General features: G+C 44.1%; 1 protein-coding gene across 1 annotated transcript in view; it reads right to left on the bottom strand.

The window, feature by feature from the left end:
* The window catches only part of ank2b (ankyrin 2b, neuronal), a gene marked incomplete at its 5' end in the record, with an annotated part of 90,251 nt that extends 72,987 nt beyond the window's left edge, over positions 1-17,264 (bottom strand). Inside the window, 5 exons of the mRNA XM_080023235.1 lie at positions 282-380; positions 560-658; positions 2,213-2,311; positions 9,593-9,694; positions 17,124-17,264. Coding sequence (XP_079879361.1) covers positions 282-380; positions 560-658; positions 2,213-2,311; positions 9,593-9,694; positions 17,124-17,264 — 540 coding nt within the window. The remainder of the gene's footprint in view (positions 1-281; positions 381-559; positions 659-2,212; positions 2,312-9,592; positions 9,695-17,123) is intronic.
* Positions 17,265-17,490: the final 226 nt, after the last annotated feature.

The following is a 17,490-nucleotide window of genomic DNA, read 5'->3' as shown; positions in this document are numbered from 1 at the left end:
GGCTAAATAATATTCATGTCGCAGTTTTTCAAATTTGGCCGATTGAGATTCACATTTGACTTGAATATTTAAAATAGAGGCGACGCCCTTTCTTTCCTGTGCCTATAGAACTGAAGTCAAGGAAGAAAGATCGTTAAAAAGGAACTAATACTAATAAGGTAGCCCAGAATGAACTACTGTTACACAAATGCATCGCGTACTAATCTATATATATATATATATATATATATATATGTATATATATATACATATATATATATATAGATAGGTAAGCTTCTCACCTCTGTAGCAGTGCTCTGGTTGCCTCCATTCTCCAAGAGGTATCGCACCACATCCAGATGATTCTCCTGAGCTGCCATGTAGAGTGGTGTGAAGCCATTCTACAACACACACACGCACATGCACACACACACACCATACACAAACCATACACACACACACACACACACATACACACACACACACACACACATTGCTTTGGCGGTGGAATAAGACATCAGTGATGTTTCATTGGCTTTTTAGGAGATGACAACGTCAGGTGCATCGGGAGAAGAGTCACCTGAGACTGTGAGTTGATGTCGGCTCCACGTTTGACCAGGATCTTCACTACCTCGGCCTGGCCAGCTAGCGAGGCTATGTGGAGCGCCGTGTTTCCTTTCTGGAGGGTGGAGACATGGACAACCGAGTAGAATGTCAGACCGATAAAGTTTATACAGGTACATGCAAAATGACTCATCCTCTCAAGCAGTTCAGCTATGCAAGCCGGGCCGCCACTACGATGCAACGACGGCCAGCAACAAAGATATCACCTTAAAGAGGACCTGTCATGCTCCTTTTTACACCTGTTAATATAGGTCTCTGGTTTGCTGAAAGTACCACTCAGACTGTGCATTCGAGCCATTGTGACATGCCTCTAAACCCGGACTGTTCCAAAACTGGCTGTTTCAGTGAGCAGCCGAGCCCCTAGTTCTGAGCCAATGGGGTTTGAGTACAAGTTCCAGGTGCTGTGAGCCAATGGGGTTTGAGCTTTACTCCGGGCTCTGCTTTATGTACTCTGTAAACTTTATCTGATTTCACCTTATCAGTCCATTAAAATCTGTTTCTGAGCAAATTTGAGAGGGGAAATAGGCAGGCCAGTTGCTGAATCTTTTTATTCATATTCGATCTACACGGTCTAATTAAAAAGTTTGTTTTGACTTTGGTTGCCATGCTCCAGGTGCGTGGGAGACACGGACACCACAGCTCTCGCACGCGGGGATTTTTTGTCTCATGTAAACGTTGGGAAAAAAAATAAAGTAAAAAATATATCGACAATAAAACCACATCATTTAATTGGTTTTATTTTGAGAAACAAAACAAAAGATGTTTTTTTTCAGAGCGATTACTTCCTTACTCCTTCCTTACTCCTTACTTTCCCTCATTATTTGACACTTTGGCCATGTCTTATATAAACATCCAACATTGTAACATTATATATATGACAGAAAATAAGGAAAAGCATAATAGATATATTATATATATTATATATATTATATATATATATATATATATATTATATATATAACTGCTGTATATACATAAGCATATTCCTTCTATCTATTCCATTTTATTTCAGTTTATTTTTATTGTATTTTATTTTATTCTATATATTTTTATTTTATTCTGTAAGTATTCAACTACTGTATTACGTTTTAGGAGTCAGTTAGTCGGTCTATTAGAAAGAATTTTTTTTTTTTTCCTAGAACATATTGTGTGAAATCACCGGGTGCGTTGCATTACATTTCACTGCATATATGTATGAAAGTATGTATATGTATGTGACAAATAAAAATCTTGAATCTTGAATCTTGAATCTTGAATCTTGAATAGATCCCCTTTAAAACTGGCTCAAATATCGACAGAACAATCACGCCTGTAATCCTTGCCCATGGTACAAGAACAAACAGGGTCGATGTGGAATAAGCCGTAATATCTTGTGGTAAAGGTTAGCATCAAGGTATCAGGTGTCACATACCGGGTAGTTGGGTCACATCTCTCCTTCCCCATCCAATCAAGTTTGACCACAGATTGAGTCCGGCTCGGCCTAGCACTTATTTACCCTTAGAATCAACAGGATAACTAAAACTTGACCAATGGCCAGCCACTTCTCATCATTCTAACACACATTTCATCCAAGGGCCAAACAGGACGGGAGGCACGAGGGGTGGTCTACCTTTGTGGCTGAGTCCACTGCAGAGCCTCTATCCAGCAGCTCCTGGACCAGATCCAGGTGGCCCTCTTTCGCCGCCAGGTGAAGTGCATTGAGACCATTCTGGAAACCAGAGTGAAAGAGAGAAAGCGGGGAGCGAGGGAAGAGGAAAGATCAGAACAAAAGCATCAACCGCAACACCCACAAACCCATGTGGAAAAGGGAAGCATAAACTGGCAAAGACTAGACCTCCCCCATTATCATAACTCTAACTAAGACGGGGGCTTGAATATCAAAGGCTACAAATCATCACGCCGTGTCATGCCAGTGTGGAATCTGGGGGGGTTATTAATAGTGACATTTTGTGCAGATGTGTGTGCCTGTGTGTGAATGTGTGTGTTCCAAAGCCATCCAATACGTGTCACTAGAGGTTTAACGTCATTTAACCCTCTTCCGTGAATGCCGCTGCTCACACGTCAGCTCAGTCAAAGACTGCAGTGTTATCATATCATAGCAAGAACTTTATTAATTATATGTTATAGATCTACTAATAAACAGAGAACTGCTATCCATGCTGTATGTTGTCCATTCTCGGGCACAGCGTGGACCCTTTCCTGTCCCATTCTAATACGATCACGACCCCGTTGTGCCCTGTTTTTGTGGCCATAAATAGATGGAAAAGATGGCTTTTAAGGGAAAATGAAGATTACATTTCAATATCACTCTGCTGGGATTACCCCCTGGGATTTGGGAGGTAAAGCTTTAACGCTGGTCATTTTAAAGAGGAAGAGCAGAGGTGGCCCAATGCAATGTTTGCTGTAGTCGATCTACGATCGAAGACGTCAAATTTCTCTCGTGAGGTCCTCACTTCATTTATTGTAGGCTATTTCAAGTTTCACTGAAAGCTGTGTAACACAATTGTGCCTCTACCGATGTGAATGCACAACATGTTCCAGTAAAAGGGGCTGGGGTGATGTTTTAGAGACCACCTCCATTATTGTACTTTTTTTTTTGTTACATATTAAATGTTTTGACAGTTAATTTTTTACTGCTTTGGCATCCTGCTGCTGCTCGAGCTCTTGTTAAAAACTGTACTTGGAAAAAACAGGCATGAATATTCAAGCTGGCATGCCCACTCACCATAAAATAATACAATTAAAAAAACCAGAACCATTGATTAACTTCAGCCTTTTGAGCAAGTAAGATATCTTTCATTATTGGTTGCTCAATTGGGAGTGTGAGTCGAGTACGGTTTATTACAATATACTGATTGTAGTTCTGCAGTGGGAATGAGAAGCATTAGTAAGAAGTTGTACTATCGCAATAATACCAAACAAACCAACAACCTCCTTCTACGGGAGATAAATTTGGGGTTTGTGCGCTCATCCTAGATGTCTCTAGGGTCTTTCTCAGTGACCCGGCAATGATTCACAACTCTTTCCTTCGGGGCCAGGCATTAGGGCGTTGGCCCGCCGTTGGGTCAATAAGTAATTTCCTCTGTGACTGGTCAGTCATCCAAGCCCCTGAAACACACAGCCATGCAGCCCCACCCCCCTCCAGGCCTAACGCTCCACTGTGGTACCACACTGAGTGAGAGCAGTCCATCCTAAATTCTGTTGTCGACGGAGCAACAGTTGCATTCCAAACTACTTGAACCCAGAAGCTTCCAGAATAGGCATAGTGCCCAACAGGAAGACATCAGTTTTTTTCAATATCAGCTGAAGGTACAGTTACATACTGTATGTAAGAGTATTATTGGACACTGGGGGTCCAGTGTCTAGTGGGGGTGGTGTGGTCTCTTGGGTCTAGGTAATAGGGCCTCGGATTAGGGTGGCTGTAAGCCTGTTGCTCATTAGAGCAATCAACGAGCAACAGGTAAATCCCCCATCCCCACGCACACACAGGAGAGGAGCCCTTGTCACACCTGTTTTCCATCTGCTCCGGGCTTATTCCACCTTGCCCACCCTCTACAATAAAACTAGTACTTTTCAACCCAATTGCCTGTGTCTCTGTGTCAGAGGGCCCTGAAAACACCACTGGGGTTTGCACGCACAATGCATTGTGGCAAGAGAGCCTGCCACAATGCATTATGCATGTGTGCATTGCAAAAAAATAAATTTAAAAAAAGTGTGGCTGCTTAAACCGCACCACCCCCAAACCACAGACACTCATGTGTTTCTTTCTGACAAAGTTTGATGTATCGTCTTGAGGGTTCATCCTGTGAGTAAATAACATAGGACGTTAATATATTTGTTTCTGGTAGAGTTCAAATAAACTCATTGGACGAATTTAGGAACATGAGGATGAAATTAGGTTTGAGTGTGATTAAAGGAATAGCCAGCAAAAAAAAATTGAAATCTTCTGCAGTGGAAAGAAAAATGTGAAAAATATATCTCCCCTCTCCCTTTGCTTCTATCTAGCACTGATCTCCATCTCAGGACAGGGATCATTGTGGAGGAAAAAAAAACAAAAAAACAGGCCAGACAGGCCGCTTGATGTAGCACATGCTACTGTTCTAAAAAAAGAAGATCCCAAAACAAAGAGTGAGCCTTTTTTCTTTTCTCTTCGACGCTGACTTTAGGGCTAATTGCAGCCTGTGTGCAGGAGCTCTATCAGCCACATACTGTATAGGGCCATTCAACAGAGCTGTTAACCATTTTAACTTCGTCACAAAGATACCATCAGAATATCGAACACAATGTACTCACAGAATGATCCACAAGCATGAATTCACTAAGCTTTGCCATGAACAAACTTCAGAATATGTCGTTATATGTTAAAAGCACAACCTGTAACACTGGACAATTAAGAGTCCGCCTCCATGCACCACACCCAGTCCCCCAGCTCAGCTTAATATCAGTTGCTCAGCCCCCATGCTAACAAACGCAAACAAAATGTTCTAATGATCTGTTCAATGCACCGCGCCTGTATCTGTTATACAACGCAGACTTAGTACCGTGTTGGGAATTTTAATTAGAAGCACTCTGGGTATTCCCAGAAGGTGAGCTTGCGGGTAGGGCCGAACAGCGAGAAGGAAAAAAATACCAGCTCATCAGCGTGTCTGTGGTTCTTGGTCAGAGACAAGATCCAGGGCACAGTATGAACGTAGCAAACCAATGCTCAGCTGAGGAGAGTGTCTCTAGGACTCCAGGGGAGAAAAGGAAGATTAAAATCCCTTGGCAGGATGATGAGTCCTTTGGTTGCCTGTCGTAAACTATAGCTGTGGTCATAGGTTGGACTACGGAAGACAAAGACCCGCCATAGCGTCACTTTCCCCAATGCTCTCACTTTAAATGTAGTGGTTCAGGCAGGCTTGTGCATTACCGACTACCTGCCCAAGCTCCGTGAGGGAGGGCTCCCAAATACCAAATCGCTAGTCATCCAGTAATCAATCTAAAGATTAAATTCCAATTCCATCAAAACAACAATGAAGATAAATCTGCAGCCGCGCCTTTTCCTCATAGCAAAGTAGCGGCACATTTTTTTTAAAAAGGCGTCCATCTTACATATTCTGACACCCTTACATAGGCTAAAACCCAAATGTGTTTTAATGGTCATGGAACACGTCTAGATGGCACCTTGAATGTACTAAATCATACGGAAGAATTCCAGAGTAGTGTTGCTGTTTTGCCAATTTTCAGGTGTCAACATTTTGAAATACTCTGGATAACACCAGTGAAGCTCGAGAGGAATGGTGTACGTGTGTGTTTTTGCAGGCATACTGTATGTTAAAGTGGGTTTAACACATGACTAGCTCATCAAAAGCCGCACTTCAATGACAAAAGGTGCTCGCTGTCGTGAACACAGAGCATTCTCACTACTCCTGTCAACCGAACCCCTTTTCCCATCATCCTCCTTCCTTTGTTCAGTTTTTGGCACTCTAGTCCGCAGTACAGGCCAACGGATTTCTATTTTTATATCATTCGACGCGCATTGTCCTTAGCGCTCTGTCTGAGCCGCTTGAGATATTTTTGGATAATTGATACTCTGCTTTCCACATCCTCACACTTTATTTAGTTAAATCTATTTACTGTTGTTAAGAGAAGAATGAGGTGAATATGAAGAGTCATATTTTACTCAGCAACTTGTACTACTACAGCGTTGGGATGTTCATTCCAAACATAATTACTGGGCCATCAACTGTTTCAATATACTCGGATACAGGGAGACACACACACACACACACACACACACACACACACCGCACACACACACACACACACACACACACACACACACACACACACAAACACATATGCACACACACTGTCCCGTCGCGAAGGTCAGAATGGCTGCATTCTGATTCCCAGGAGAGGCAGTGGAACTGAGCAGATGGTCTGGTGAGGGGAAGGAGAATTGGTTGGACAGGTCAACAAGGGTAAAAAAAAAGTGGATGGTGAGGAAGGCCAAGGGAAAAGTAGGGAGCACATAAGGAACCAAGGGAAGGTGACAGCGTGAGGCAAACATCGGTGGAGGGGACACTTAGGCATTTACTGCAGGTACTGCAGCATGTACTTGCAGTTTAGGACCGATCAGTAATTGTGTTGCTGCACTGCACAAATTGACTATGATGTGTCGGTGGGGTTGTTGATCAATGCCAGTCAGTCCACTGTTACCTTGATGGCTGCTGAGAATTCAGCCTCCCAAAACAGGTAGTATGCACCAAGTTCTGTTCAGGAGGGAAATACTTTGTCACCCCCAGATCCGTCAATCTGTAACTACCCCAAGATCGTCCTGTTTTCGAACATTTAATTTTTTTTTAAGTTTTAAGTTTCTTAATAGTAAAGCTGTAACCACTGGTGGAAAGACAGGCAAGAGGACTCAATATCAACACTTGGAGACAGGACCTTTGATAAAGGAAAACAGTCTTTATTTGAACAGGATCGGTACACAGGTAGTCAGCCTCTGTCAGGTACTGCCCTGCTCTTGCTTGTTATCTGTCTCCCTCTATCTCTCTCTGGCTCCCTCTGTCTGTCTGTCTCTGGTTTCACATCCCTGCCACTGCACACCTGTCCCCAGTCAGCAATTTCACCCCTTCCTCGTCACTCCTCTTGTATTAAACCTGTTCCCCATTCACTCTGTCTTGGTCAGAGGATTGCGTGTCTATTGAATTCTTGGTCCTGTCTACGATCCTGATTCCCTGCCTGTTCCTGGACCGTGGTTCCCTGCCTGTTTCCGGACCCTGATTCCCTGCCTGTTCCTGGACCCTGGTTCCCAGCCTGTTTGCTAATCCTGATTCCCTGCCTGTCCCTGGACCTTGATCCTTTGCCTGTTCCACATTAAACCTTGCACCTATTCCTAAGACCTTGTTGTGTACTGCATTTGGGTTCACCAGACCGTATCCATAACAGCCTCAATCAGCGGAGCAAACACTCTGACAGGAAGTCGACAAGGCAAGACGGTTCGGTACACAGGTGGTCAGTAGATAGGGAAAACACTCCGGCAGGCAGTAGGCAAAGGCGAGATCCAGGAACCAGAGCCGGGAATCCAAAATACCAAGAGACCAAGAAACTAGGGAATAAGGCTGGAACGCTTGGCACATGGTACAAAGACTGGCACAGAGAGAAGGGAACATACAGACTAAATAAACTGGGGAGGGAACGGTAACTAGGAACAGTTGAACCTAATCGGGTGGGAAAGACAATCACACTGGCGGGAAACACACAAAACCAGGAAGTGAAGACTCTCCGGAGCAGGGCAGGAGCATCTGGACCAGTCCAGGTTCGGGAATTCAGATCCTAGATCTGTCCTAGACCCATGTCCACAGCACAGCATCAGCCTGTAAATCTGCATAGATACTCCTTCCCTACACCATCCAGATGAAGTACGGCTGTCCAATCTTGAAATTGTTTTGGAGGACCAGCATTCATTAGAAAATATGTTATGGACAAAATTTGCGAGAGTTCCAACACATTTGAGGCACTTTGAGAGATTAGAAGATTAAAAAGGCTTGGGGCTGGTTATGTACTGCAGCAACATTAATCTCATGGCAAGTGTTTGAAAGGTGGAGTTGCCACTCCAGGCAGCTCCACCAATTACAACTGTTCCTCTCCAGTGCCACATTACTCATTGCAAGACTTGACATTTACTTCTCAGGCCTAAAAGTCTGTAGCTGTAAGGGGATAGGTGCCCTGTTAAAAGGGTATATTGATGGGACCTCTGGCTGTACATTATCACGCACTGGCTGTTAGGAGATTAAAGTTTGTTTCAAGGTCGTGGTGATCAGCGGACCACACTTAGGTCTAGGAGACGATGAGAGGAAAGTTTCAGGACGGTGGGGAAGGGAGAGCGCGCGAGAGGTAGAGCCCTCCCTTCTACCGATGGATCTTCTTGAATGAGTATATCTTTGGAAATAAAGGGACAGCAATGTGGACCACAATCATAGTCTGCCATAGTCAGTCCAACGGAAGTGACCCGGTGAAGAACAGATGGTAGACACCGCCATCTTTAACCATCTCGTCTGGGAAGACAGACGGGCATTGCAACCTTCTTCTTTGGTGATTGTACATCTGAACTCACAGTGGGGGAGTACCCACCTCTGAGGGAGCAACAAATTGGGCAATTCCACAAGTTGTTACAATGGTGTGGTTCAGATTATTCCTGTCGAGAAGGTCAGAATGGCAGGGTTCTGGTCTGCGGGAGGGGCAGCGGTAGGTAAGAGCAATTACTCGCGAACGGCGGAAGCTTTTTTTCAATTTCACTGACGACCCAAAACTCTTTTGGTCAAACTAGATCTTAAGAAAACCGGTTCACCGCTTTATTCTCTTCCGCTTGAAGAACCCTCTGGAGCTGATGTTGGAATGATTTTCATGTTTATTCATTCACGTCTCCCCCGAACGACCCCCGAGCGGGGTTCAGATAAACGAGGCTCCGCTGTAGCTCTGATTGTATGCAGGGGGGAAATAAATCAGGAATAAAAAATTGCGTCGCAACGCAGCGACCGCCCTCCTCTCAGCTCCCGATCCCAATGGATCAAAGGAAATAGGTTGAAAACTCGAGGTCACCCTGTCAACGAGACGGATTGGCATTTCGACTGACAACTTGCAAGCGGATCCCTGGAGCAGAGGTGACACATAGAGATAGATGATTGCTCAGATTACTGAGGGAGCGAGAGAGAGAGAGAGAGAGAGAGAGAGAGGGAGAGAGAGAGAGGGAGCATTGGTCTTGTGGTCTGCAGTAGCTGGTCCCAAGAGGGCCAAACAAGACGCAGGAGAAATGATCCATGATGTGTGTAATGAAGGGCAAGAATGATGGCTCTCACTTATCATGTGGAGGCAGAGGAAGAGGAGGCATGTGTGTGTGTGTGTGTGTGCGTGCGTGCGTGCGTGTGTGCGTGTGTGTGTGTGCGTGCGTGTGTGTGTGCGTGCGTGTGTGTGCGCGTGCGCTAATGGGCCCCGTTCCTACCTGATTGCAAGTGCCGATATCCACTCCCCCCTTCAGATATTCCAGAACCTTGTCAATGTTCCCTGCTCTGGCCGCTCGCAGGAAACTGGTGTTGCTGTCCGACTGAAAGGGAAGGAGAGAAACACATGAGCGAAACGATACAAAACAAACAACGGTATTTAAGTAATATACAACAGTTGTTATGTTAATGTATTAATACACCAAGCTTGGGTTAAAACAGAAACCAGACATTTTATTGCTCTTATTCCTGTATATTCTGATCCTCTGGTCCGCTAAGCGCAGCCATTGTTGTTGCATCGTCCTAATTATGGTTGCCATGGTTGCTGTGTTGCATGCATATCAACTGGTTGTATCTCATTCTGTTGTTGACGACTTCCACGTCTCAGTGCCAACGTTTTTGTACAACACATTATAGTAAGTCTGATGTGAATTTAAAATGGCCATTTAGAAGCTTTAACTAATATGTTGGTGCCATTGCTGCCATTAAATGTTAATGTAATATTATGCAGCTCCATATGATTATTACAACTATGGGAGATTAAATATCTGATCACTACGTGACCGTCTACCGGTGACTGAATTACAATCAGGCCGATAAACAGTAGAGCAGCACCATCTGTGTGATCTTGCTTTTATGCACAGTTCTATAAACAAGGCTATTCATCACATAGTGGCACTTTTGAGACAACGGACTATGATGGTTGCATCATTTATTCAGCTCCATTGAAACAAAAAGTTCCATCAGTCATTCCATTAGCTGACACAATTGCTGGTGAGCAACATTTAGTAATGGAGTGATACATTTAGGAAATGTCTCTTGTCCAATCAAATGACACGATCAAAGCTAATGTAGTTCCATTCTATGTACAGTCAACATGAGCGAGCCGGTGTTTTTTCAGTTTTGCGTTTCAATAAATCTTACATTCCATCTCCAGAGGAACACAGGGATCAAAAGGACAACCTACTCCGTCCACGTCAGCTAATGTTGACATGCAAGCTGGGATACACAAACCCAATTCTGCAATCTCTATATCCACACGTCTTTTTTGTGTTAGGTATCGGTGCACGAGAGGCGTCATTTCCCTGCTTCTGTAAGGACGCGTCCCCTTGTTTCTCGGTGCAGAGCTCTCTTCAAGTTGGCAACAGACCAAGGCTGCTGGGAGGCAGAATGATTCAGCATTTTCCTTTCAGCTGTCTCTCCTCTACCTGTCCGGCAGACAGCTTTCTTTTTTTTACATCATTATTTCTGCAGCCGGAGAACAAATTTTCCACCGACGGGGACGTTAACGGAAAATTTGCACAGGCTACTAAGGTCACTGCATGTTTAGCTTCTGGACGGATTCAGACTTTGTTGGGGTAAGGGAGCACAACGTGATCTTGATTCTCACAGATTAGGACAGGTCCGTCACAGGGAAGGGCACAAAACAGTGAGACGATGCAAAAAGTGCATCTTATTTGGAGAGCTCTGAGTAAATATGTCTTTGAGTTTCAACTTGAGAAAAAGGTCATTATAGAGATTTCTTTGAGGGCAAAAGGGACCTTTGGTGCCCTCTACTCTGAAATAATCCATTGTAAAACACTCTGAGAATAAAAAGTGGACTTTGTATAAGAAGATCTTGAGAAAGTGTGTTCTAGAAATCACAAGGTTTGCTCTGCTGCAGTGATGCCTGCGCGAGCCCAAAGGCACAATAATAATTCCCAGCATCTGTTGTCGCCTCTGTGACCTGCAGTCAGCTAGTCTGGGTGCTGCAGAGCACCGCACTGCACCGCATCGCTCCAACATGGAAGCTGGCAAAGCTATTTGCAACACCACCGTTGGACAGGCGAAGAAGCTGTGCGATATGGCTGCATATCACAGAGGACCAAACCACACATTTGTGCTTTTCCAAAATGTCACCTATTATTATGAAAAAGCTCTTTGGGGGTAATCAACGTTCGGAAATGCATCACTCAGCAAAATGTCATTAGGAAACAAAGCTATATTATTATTATTATTATGAAAAATAATTGCTATTACTGAATGGTAACTATTATGATATCTAAATGAATTAAATGCAGCAGCATTGTTGTGAAAATGTATCTTAATAATTAATTATAATAAATTATAATTAACAATATAATATTCATAATAATAATAATAATGTTTTCACCGAAAATATCTGAATTAAATAGAATATTACCATTAATGCAAAGTTTCTAAAAATGTTTTGATAGAACTTATTAAAACGTTTACAAAACAGTGTTCTTAAAATAAGTAAAAATGTGGAGAGCGGCAAAAGAAGTATCTATTTTCTTTAAATCTTGCCAAATAATTACATACACACAATCCTTAATGAGTCAGTTTATCAAAAGAATAGAAGTTCAATTGTAATAACTTCTGAATGAAGATTTCATGTTTTTTGCAGTCTCAGCCTTGTTAGAATTTAAATCCAAAGTTCTGCCCACGACTGGCTGCATAATAACACCAAAAGTGTGGCACAAAGAGACCATTACCAAAGGGAACGGGACTCTGCGATAACATCCCCGGGCCTGCATTATGCAAGAGCCGCCCTAATCACACTCGCCCCGTCAGCGGGTCGTCATAGCGACACTTAGGCCAACGTGACTTTCAGACAAGAGGGGCTTTTGAATGGAACGCACTTAAGATTCAAGAGAAAATGACCAAAAAAAAAAGAAAAAAACCATGGTCGTGCTCCCTACAGATATTGTATTGTAATCCCTGGACAGGGGATTGGTGAGTGGGTTGTGACTGTGTCTTGGATGTCTTGGCTGGGCAGAGACGGAAGCAGCTTGATTTGAGTGATAAAACAAATGGAAAGTTTCACAGATATAGAGATTTTATAGACTGTATGTTCCTTGACCTCATAAAAGCCCATACACCGATCAGCCACAACACTAAAACCACTGACAGGTGAAGTGAATAACATTGATCATCTCGTTTCAATGGCACCTGTCAAGGGGTGGGATATATGCAGCAAGTGAACAGTCTGTTCTTGAAGTTGATGTGTTGGAAGCAGGAAAAATGGACAAGCGTAAGGATCTGAGCCACTTTGACAAGGACCTAATTGTGATGGCTAGACGACTGGATCAGAGCATCTCCAAAATGACAGGTCTTGTGGGGTGTTCACGGTGTGCAGTGGTTAGTACCTACCAAAAGTGGCCCAAGGAAGGACAACCGCTCAACCGGCGACAGGGTCATGAGCGACCAAGTCTCATTGATGCGCGTGGGGAGCGAAGTCTATACTGTCTGGTCCAATCCCACAGAAGAGCTACTATAGCACTAATTGCTGAAACAGTTAATGCTGGTTATGATAGAAAGGTGTCAGAACACACATCACAGCTTGCTGCGTATGGGGCTGTGTAGCTGCAGACCGGTCAGAGTGCCCACGCTGACCTCTTTCTATTGCTGAAAGTGCCTACAATGGACACTTGAGCGTCAGAACGGAACCACAGAGATATGGAAGAAGGTGGCCTGGTCTGATGAATAACGTTTTCTTCTCCATCATGTGGATGGACGGGGTTAGGGTCCGATCCAATCGAGCATTTGTGGGATCAGCTGGGACAACAAGCCTGATCCATGGGGGTGCCACCTCACAACTCACAGGACTTAAAGGATCTGATGCTAACGTCTTGGAGCCAGATACCACAGGACACCTTCAGAGGTCTTGTGGAGTCTGTGCCTCCACGGGTCAGAGCTGTTTTGGTGGCACCAGGGGGAGCTACACAATATTAGTGGTTATCAGTGGTGGTTTTAATGTTGTGGCTGATCGGTGTATAGTGCCATTTACTTTTATCTAGTAGCTTCTGTTGTCACTGTGTGGAGGATAACAATTTTATGTCTTTTTCTGCTTTCCATTGACTTCCATTGCTTTTATAAGCAAGAGTCCTAAAAAGGAACATCTGATCAAAATACAACGCAGCTTGAAACAGAAAGACAATCCAACCTTGAAGTGTATTTATGCGGCAGTAAGGGTCTATGACCCTCTTCAACCAATCCTATTGGTAATAAAAAAGCACGATACTGATCCAAAACAAGGTGCGTTGTCCTACATTGTCCTACCAAGTCTTTTTTTTAGGATATACTAGTACTAGTACACTAGACCTTTCGACTGGCTTCATATTTTGTTCAGAAGTAGATTTTTAAAACGGAACCTAAGTTTCTATGTGTCTATGAAGCCAGGAAATGTAACAGTCAAATGTTCTAGAAAACCTACACAACACTTAAAAGGCAGAATTTGTATCAAACAGCAAAATCACTGCTGAAAAAAAAAATACCTTTTTAGTGCTTTACGGACTGAGTAGCACATACACAGTTCCCCAGGAAATATTATACGCAGTCATGTATGACATGTACGACTCTATTCTGTAGCCTTGCACAGGACAGACATTTTGCTTTGAGACTTAATCGAAAGCCTGTCAAGCGCAAAGCGAATGCAGCCCCAAAGCCCTCCGCCAACAATTTACATCAAACATTCATTTGCAGAGCCGCTGTCTTCATCAAGCGGGGAGCTTTATCAATAATGCAAATCCTCAGGAAGGGCCGACCAATACAGAGGCTGCTCCCAGCCTCGCCACTCCCAGTTACCACGGAGACAAGTGCTGCCCTCTCTCTCTTGAGGTAACCATGACAACAGGGCTATTCTGTCTGTCAGTGAGAGTAAAGGCATCGGAGGAATCACAAAAAAAGCATGTATTGTAGACCATTCAGGGCGGCGATCCACCTATATCGCTCTAAGAGAGGCTGGCGCTCATACTGTCTTTCTCAAGGAGTGGGATGTATAGAAGTTGTAAAGTGTGTGTGTGTGTGTGTGTGTGTGTGTGTGTGTGTGTGTGTGTGTGTGTGTGTGTGCGCGCGCATGGTAGAAGGTAGTCACCCTGGCAAGGCTGAAGCAAAATATCCTTTAGCACACAGCGCCCTGTCATGGTTTCTAAAAGAACATACACACACACACACACACACACACACACACACCACAACACACTCACTTACACACACACACATACATGCAAATGCTCACACACAGGTGGCAACTGCGTCCTTGCACATTTGATTAGAAGAGCACATTCTATTCCCGGCTATCAGCACGGGACAACATCTCACCGCTGTTTACTAGCAACCGCACCGAGCAGTTAACTTTAACATTTCACCCTTTGGCCTCAGCTCAGTGCGAACGTCTGCGTGTACACGTGCCCGTGACATTTAAAGCCTTCAAGAGGTGCCTTTGCACACAGTCAGCCCTCCCTGTTGCGGAGATACAAACCCCACGGTGCCATGATTTGTTTCTGCTCTCCGAGGTGCTCGAGTGTTTAAAAGAAAAAAAAAAAAAAAACACGCAGACCAACTCCTGCAAAACGACCGCAGTTCCAGTTTACACACTGCGGCTTTCCTGAATAGAAATGTGTGAGTGAGAGTTTGTATTTCCATTTGCCATTGCATGAGGTGGAACTTCAGATGTGCAGTTCTAGCACCCTAAGGTCCTTTAATCTCTGTCTAACAGAATTGCAGCATTGGTATAATGTACATTATACTATATCAATGGTATCAGCTGGAAAGCTCCCTCGAAGTTCCCATCCAATCCCTGGTCCCCTCTGATCAATTAGCATACAGCACGTGTTTCACTGGTGTTTCACCACTAAAAATGGATCTAGTTAAAAGCTAGATGAAATTAATCCAGTTAAAGGCTAAATTTAGATATGTAGTTTTGCAGAACAAGAAGCATCCAGTACGAACTGTTCTTCTAAATCCTTTCCAGTGTCCTCCTTTCGGCTGTTTGTCGAGATGATTGGAATAACTCGAGAGAAGCGGAATATTTAGCGGAGAGGCAACTATTCACCACGGACTTAGTGGCTCCATCCCCATGGGCATGTGACAGTGAAGTGTCTAGGGGTCAAGGGTTGCACTGGGTGGGACACAGAAGCAAATCATCGCTCTCTGGAAGTGGACCAGAGAGGGGAAGGGGTGGATGGTGTCGGTGGCGGGGTGCGGATGTTGTCAGCAAATGCTACAGGGAGATCAGTTTCCGTAGCGTGACCGTTTGGCATTTTGAGGTAAAAAGCGTGTCAACGCAGGATGTTACGTTGGCCCTGCGGGCTCAGCTCGACCATCTGCAACTTAATGAAACGCATGCAAATAGACAAAACACAAGCAAATTACGAAAAACACAACCGCATTAACAGAAAACACAAACGCCTTAACAGTAAACACAACCGCATTTACAGAAAACACCATCGCATTAACAGAAAACACAACCGCATTAACAGAAAACGCAACCGCAAGACCACATTGTAGAGGTGAGCCACATGACTACGGAAAGTGAGCCACACCAGATGTATTGATGTATCTCCAATAAAATACATGAAACTAAAATATTTTGTGTGTGTAATTATCCTCACTGTTTGACTGAATCACTGATTGACTGAATCAATCAATGTGTTTGTATTTTCTGTTAATGCGTTTGTGTATTCTGTTAATGTGTTTGTGTTTTCTGTTAATGCGTTTGTGTTTTCTGTTAATGCGGTCGTGTTTTCTGTTAAAGCGGTTGTGTTTTTTGTTAAAGCCTTTGTGTTTTCTGTTAATGCGGTCGTGTTTTCTGTTAATGCATTTGTGTTTTCTGTTAATGTGGCAGGGTTCCTCTTTGGGGCATCAGACCCGCAGTCTGTTGAAACAAAGAGCACTGAGACTAATACCTCCTTTTGGACCCTTGGACTTCTTAGAAGGTATATGAGAAAACATGACTGCGTTCAGTGCACTACAAGGTCCAGTCCTGGTATTCAGAGGAGGAAGGATTCTCTCCATCGATATACCTCCATCCCTTAAGGAAGATACAATACCATCAACTGATATTGCCTTGACGCTCCACCATGATCCGTCTGCTCTATCTACGGCCTTACTCTCCCGTTGCCCTGTTTTGTCTTCTTCCCCTCTCTCATCTCTCCTTCCCTCCTCCTCTGCAGGTCACTCAGGTCACCTGAGTCACCGACTCGGCCACCTACGCCCAGGTCTGCTTGCGCCCACTCTGCTGCCACCTGTGACTGCACCTGCCTTTACACAAGTTTCAAGGAGTTCCAACCGGCTCTTTGCACGTGACATGGATGTAGATTTCGGATGACCAGCACGTACAATGTCTGCAAAAGTTTCCGGGGAAAATGTATGAAAAAAAAACCCACTTGGTTGGAAGATGACCATTTTTAGCAAGCTTGATTTTTCGTAGGTCTTTTTGTACTCTAATAGCTTTATGTGTGTAATTTGGGTCAATTTGTGGCAAACAAGATGACAAGTTCTCCAAGTGCTGCAATGCCGACAGGGAGTGAAAACGATTACCTGGTGTTTTAAATTAAACCACAGCAGTCCAAAATATAACAGTGCCCTTTAAAGGGCAAGTAGAGGAATTGAACCCCCGCCCCTCCCCACAAAAAAAGCTCTACAAACACAACTTTTTAAACCTGTGAACCCCGACGCTGATAAACAAACACTCCTTCTTACAGATGCACAAAGACTTGACGCACCCTCTAGTACACGCCACGGTCTTACCAGTGTCAACTGGGGATGCGGTGGGAAGTGCTGGGAACAGTAGTAGTCTGGCAGGACACCCTGGTCCAAATTGGACTGGCTCCCAATGGTCCTAAGGCCCTTGTCTGAGCCGCACACCTTACACATAGCCGCATTGCCCATGGCAGAAGTAAAAAAAACAAAACAAAAAAAAAAGGAAAAGAAAAGAAGGAAAAAAAAAAGTATGCGTCTCCTCTATCCCATCGGTACTTGAAGCAGTCCTACATGGAGGATGTGGCTGCGCTAGGGCTTACTAATCCCCCTCCTCCGTCCTGTTTCCCCCCTAAAACCTAAAGACGACCCCCACCCACCCCTCTATCTATCTCCGGAGTAGGCCAGCGTTGACCTC

Source organism: Zeus faber (genome assembly GCF_960531495.2).
Source record: "Zeus faber genome assembly, chromosome: 22".
Taxonomy (NCBI): Eukaryota; Metazoa; Chordata; class Actinopteri; order Zeiformes; family Zeidae; genus Zeus; species Zeus faber.
The sequence above is the reverse complement of the archived record's forward strand: the minus strand, read 5'-3'. Positions and strand labels throughout refer to the sequence as shown.